This window comes from Apteryx rowi, unplaced genomic scaffold (genome assembly GCF_003343035.1).
Source record: "Apteryx rowi isolate R43461 unplaced genomic scaffold, aptRow1 scaffold_15, whole genome shotgun sequence".
NCBI lineage: Eukaryota > Metazoa > Chordata > Aves > Apterygiformes > Apterygidae > Apteryx > Apteryx rowi.
Genome location: NW_020447752.1, coordinates 1,511,110 through 1,515,945, shown reverse-complemented (window position 1 = coordinate 1,515,945; position 4,836 = coordinate 1,511,110). Strand labels below are relative to the sequence as shown.

Here is a 4,836-nt window from a genome sequence, read left to right as displayed (position 1 = left end):
TTCTCATTAATCGGAGTAGCTCACCTCCTAGCTCAGTCTCTGGGATACTTAAACATTTTTAGGATTTTGTTAATCTACGCACATGACTCTTACATTGATAAATCTTCCTCCTCCGTCATGGAGAGCTTTGAAAATCAGCATCTCCAAGTCTTGTTCCATATCCTGGTAAGCTCGCAGTGTTTACTGTATTATTCTACATTATGATTCTTGACCAACACAGACATACTCAAGCGTGTTGCTGTGAAATATATTTAGCCCTATGAAGAGGGCAACAATTCATAGTAATCACGTCAAAGAAAAACCAAACGATACAGGTTTATGTTACAATAAAAGGGCAAACAGATTTTTATGAAAAATACGTGATTAAAGGAAGAGAAAGGATCTTGCCAATGTGCAAGAACACCTAGATGTTGTCCCATAAAATGGTGCAGGAAAGACCCTCCCTTTCAAGACAAGGCTACAAAAAGAAGAGAGCCTTAAACACGTTGAACTATCTATCATCAAATATCTAAGAACTATTGTAAATAACAAATAAGAAGTCCGTACCTGTTGCAAAAGACCTGAATCAGAGTCCAAGACACAGGCATCAATCAAAATACTCTGTAACCAAAAAGGTGAAACTCATGAAAAACAGAAATTCAGCTAGGACCAGTGTAACCTCAATGTTATTGTCTTGATCTGTTTCAGCTACAAACACACTCCACCTACGCATGCACACATTTTCAAGGCTGCAGGCCCACCACAGCCACAGGGAAGCTCTCTTCCTTGAGCAGTACACAAATCCAAATTTTCAGCCTCCACTTTCTAATACATGGCAATAAAAGATCTATCAGGAAAGGTACCTTGCACATTACCTACAAGGATGGGGGGGAGGGGGGGAAAAATTACTGTCTGTACTTCCATAGTAATCTTTAACTGGCCTGCTAGACCTTTTATGTTCAAATGTAGTGATCTAGGTCTGTTTTTCAAATTCCTGCCTTTCACCCTGGCCGTGACAGGCTTCACAACCTTCAAGAAGTCTTTAACCAGATCACAATCATAAGAGAAATGAACAATTTTGTTACATTTATACATTAATAAAAGATAGTATATATCATATAGTACATAAAATGCCAGCTTCACCTGTTTCTGTGCTGCAAAGATCACATTCATGAAATTCATATATTGCAGTGCGCTGTCTTCTGCAGCTTTTATGACCTAAGTAAAGCAAATCAAACTCGTTAGTCTACATAATATCGCTGTAGTTCAAAACTCAAAGAAAACTGAGGACAAAAGCTCTTACCAGAATTCTTGATTTAATTTCTTGATTGCCTAAGCATTGAAAAGAAAGAGAAATGCATAAGCACATTGTTTCTACCCCTTGTAGCTTGCCCTTGTAATTAGGTAGCACGAGCTAATACCTTGGTTAAAATAGATGTATGAGACTGTTTTATATTCTCAGTGACATTAAGAGAAGCAAAAATACTTGACAGGTATCTGTGGGCTAATTCAGATTTGCTATAAAAGTGGATACCATCTCATTTATTATCCAAAAGCAATTGGATATTGAACAGGAAAGAAATTTTAAAATTGTTCATTACCAGCTCACTGGTTCAAACATATATCGCAAGTATAACAAGGTAATTCTCACTGATTAAAGTGATCTGAAATGTGTAGCTGATTCTAGTCCAGTCTCCACCTTGCAAACCCATCTGCACAAGTAGCACTTTTCCTGATTACAGAAGTCACAAGAGAAAGACTGAGACTGAATAAGAAGTTAAACTATCATCCCAACTCTGCAGGTGGTCCCTTTGGAAGGGGATTTGTGCTTCACGCAACTTTCAAGAAGTTCTTTGCAACCTTTACTTGTTCTGAGGAGATTCCAATTTTACTCTTCACCCACATACAACAGAAAACTAGAATAAGAACATGGACTAATTCTATCAAAAGTAATATTATAAACACTAAGTTGTTTAGTATTTTCATTATTTCTATTTTAAAGCCCTGAGTAACCTGGATTGACCTCATAGCTGTCTGTGCTTTGAACAGGAGTCTGGAATAGAGACTTCTGATGTCCCTTCCAAAATAAATTATCCTATGATTCTAAAGTTTCAGAAAAAGAAAACGGCTATACAGAAGAATGATTTGTATTGTTAAATCTCACAGCACTAAAAGTTTGCAAGTATTACAGCAGTATTTTAATTCCCCCAAGAATTGATAGTTCTCCTAATAGTTAGATAGTTTTCAACAATGGATGTTTAACCCCCTTCCTGTTTTAGGTGTTTTATCCCCAGCTGAGATAACAATCTTTTTTTAAAATTGTTCAATATGGAAGACATTGAAACACCTGAGGCAGAGTACCGTGGTCCTTTTGGCTGAACCTTGGAAAACATTTAAAACTGGGCTCTAATTTGTGGAAGCTCAATTTGTGGATTTGTGTCTTTTTAGAATCATGTTTGTGTGTTTTATTTTGAAGTTCTAAGATTTTCCCCCCAAATTTTAAGATTCTCTTGCTTTCTGCCTCACTTCCATAAATGCCAAAACAAATCCCTTATTTCTAATCCACCCAGAGCCAGCTCAAATTGGGCAACTTGAAATGACCAGGACAAACCTTTACCTATTATTGCTGATTTGGTAAAGGAGTTATCAAAATATATGCATGTTTACTTGTATGTATATACATATGCATATATTTTTTCCTGTCCTTCCAATTCAAATATTTATGTAATTACTCAGAACAAGAGAAAAGGTATTACCTTTTATCTCTTTGCTCATCTTGTTAATATCTACATTAGTTAACATTAAGGAATCAACATTCTCTTCTTAAAATGCCCAAGAAGCAGATGTAACATTTCCAAAAATTAATGAAACAGAAAGTAAATTCAGTATCTGTACAATGTGTTCACCACCTTAGCCAACACAAATTTTAGTAAGCACGATCCAGTTATTAGACGAATCATAATTTTAGASAGGAAACATCCCTGCTTTGAATATTATTACAGAACAGTAACAGTAAAGCCTATAATGAAGCATAATCAATATTATAAAAAATAGTCTTAAAAAATAGATAGCGATAAAGGCTTTGAAAATTCAGTCATTAAAAGGATACAACAAAGTGCTTTAGCAAGTGATCCTGCTAACAGAGTTTCTGTTTGCTGGCCCCTCATGTCAGCTGCAATACAAGAAAAATTGCAGAAGTTACTTTATATATGAAATCAGTTGTTGAACCTGACCACACTAAATACTGCATTTGAGTTCTATCTTTGGCAAACAGTATTAGTGCAGAGATCCCAAAAGCATCAAGTATAATCTTATCTAAACATATTAAAATTCGGATCAAAATAGGGCCCCACCCAAAGGAAATTCCAGCAACTCCTCGAAAGCCTCAATATTTTTTAATTCTGCATATTAAACCTAGAATTATCTTTTCCTTACTTTTTGTCATGAGGTCTTTAATTTCCTCTGTAATTGCATCGTTTATTGTCGTTAACAATTCATATTTCCCATCTTTGCTGCCAGAGCAATTAGATTCCACAAAACTACCACCATCTCCAAAGAGATCTGCAAAAGTCCAGTGCTTCCCAGGGTACAAGAAACGACTGAAAGAGAAGAACAAAGTATTAATATTTTGCCAATATGCTTATAAGGAAAAAAATAAATTAATTAACCAGCTGTAGACAGCAATACTCAAAAGCATAGCTTCCAATAATTTCAATACTTTAAAGAGACTACATAAGCCAGGCAGTCTTCAAAACCAAAATGGAGTAATGCCCACATTCACTCTTTTCCCTTCAAGACACAGTTTATGAAAATTAGTAAACAGCCACCGTGCCTGTACTGAGGGCTAGATCACTTGCTCCTGAGACTCATGAATAACTGAGGGGGGAAGAAGGGGGGGAGAGAACCCACTAAATAGGAAAATTTCACCACTTCTGTTGTCCGTCTCACTACATGTCTCCCCCCCTTCAATATAAATATATTTTATTTGTTGCTTAAGTAAAAAACATTTTATTTCTTTCCCATTGTTTTAATTCATTTCTATTTCTAAGAGAATGATAAGTTACACATTCTAAACTTGATTTCAATAATAAACTACAATCCAACAAGGACTTCAGGAGAGAGCCATAGGAAAGAGCGCTTTAAATTTGTACACCGGTAAGAAGCAACTACACCTTTCTTGTGTGTGACTCGCTATGACAGCCAGCCTGTTGGTACGGTTCATAAACAAGTGCGAATTTCCCAGGACCATCACCGCATCCAGGCATTTTGACAGGGTGAACTGCTGGAAAACAGAAGCAAAAGGAAAGCAGATAAAGCGCAATAGTGCTCAAAGGTAAGCAGCCGAGAAGGAATCTGAATTTAAATAACTGAAAAGTGAAAAGAACTTGAATTTTTAGGAAGCAGAAGGAGATTCATTACTTAATAGGAAGCATTTAGGAAGAAAAAAAAGGTTCAAACAGTACAGGAGACGGAGTAGGTGTTTTAAGAGCGTTCTCACGCATGTTGTATCAATCCTCTCAGCCCGTACGAGCCCAGCTCGGGAAGCAGCGCGCGACCGCGGCTGCCGGCAGCTCCCTAAGCAACAGCGCCCGGCTGACGGACGCTCCCTCCTCAGGGACCGCGCGGCCGGGCCGCCGGAAGCGGTACCTCAGCTTCTGCCAGCGCCCTCTTCCCCCACCAGATCGGGTTGGTGTCAACGACGATGACCAGCAGGCTCAGCTCGTCATCTGAAAGACAGAGCGCACGGCGGCGTCACGCCGGGGAAACACCGCGGGCCCCGGGGGAGGGGAAACGCCAACGCCAACGCCAACGCCAACGCCAACGCCAACGCCAACGCCAACGCCAACGCCAACGCCG

At 38.6% G+C, this 4,836-nt stretch overlaps 1 protein-coding gene across 3 annotated transcripts in view; it reads right to left on the bottom strand.

Moving 5' to 3' along the window:
- The window catches only part of GTF2H3 (general transcription factor IIH subunit 3), a 7,058-nt gene extending 2,241 nt beyond the window's left edge, over positions 1–4,817 (bottom strand). The window contains exons 1-8 of one of the 3 annotated variants that reach the window (XM_026058797.1): positions 4,627–4,817; positions 4,152–4,261; positions 3,415–3,578; positions 3,089–3,151; positions 2,736–2,765; positions 1,283–1,311; positions 1,123–1,197; positions 547–600 (exon numbers count right to left, since the gene is read on the bottom strand). In XM_026058797.1, the coding sequence (XP_025914582.1) occupies positions 547–600; positions 1,123–1,197; positions 1,283–1,311; positions 2,736–2,765; positions 3,089–3,151; positions 3,415–3,578; positions 4,152–4,228 (492 nt within the window). In that variant the 5' untranslated portion in view covers positions 4,229–4,261; positions 4,627–4,817. The remainder of the gene's footprint in view (positions 1–546; positions 601–1,122; positions 1,198–1,282; positions 1,312–2,735; positions 2,766–3,088; positions 3,152–3,414; positions 3,579–4,151; positions 4,262–4,626) is intronic. The other 2 variants (XM_026058795.1, XM_026058796.1) reach the window with 2 other exon arrangements.
- Between the last annotated feature and the right edge of the window lie 19 nt (positions 4,818–4,836).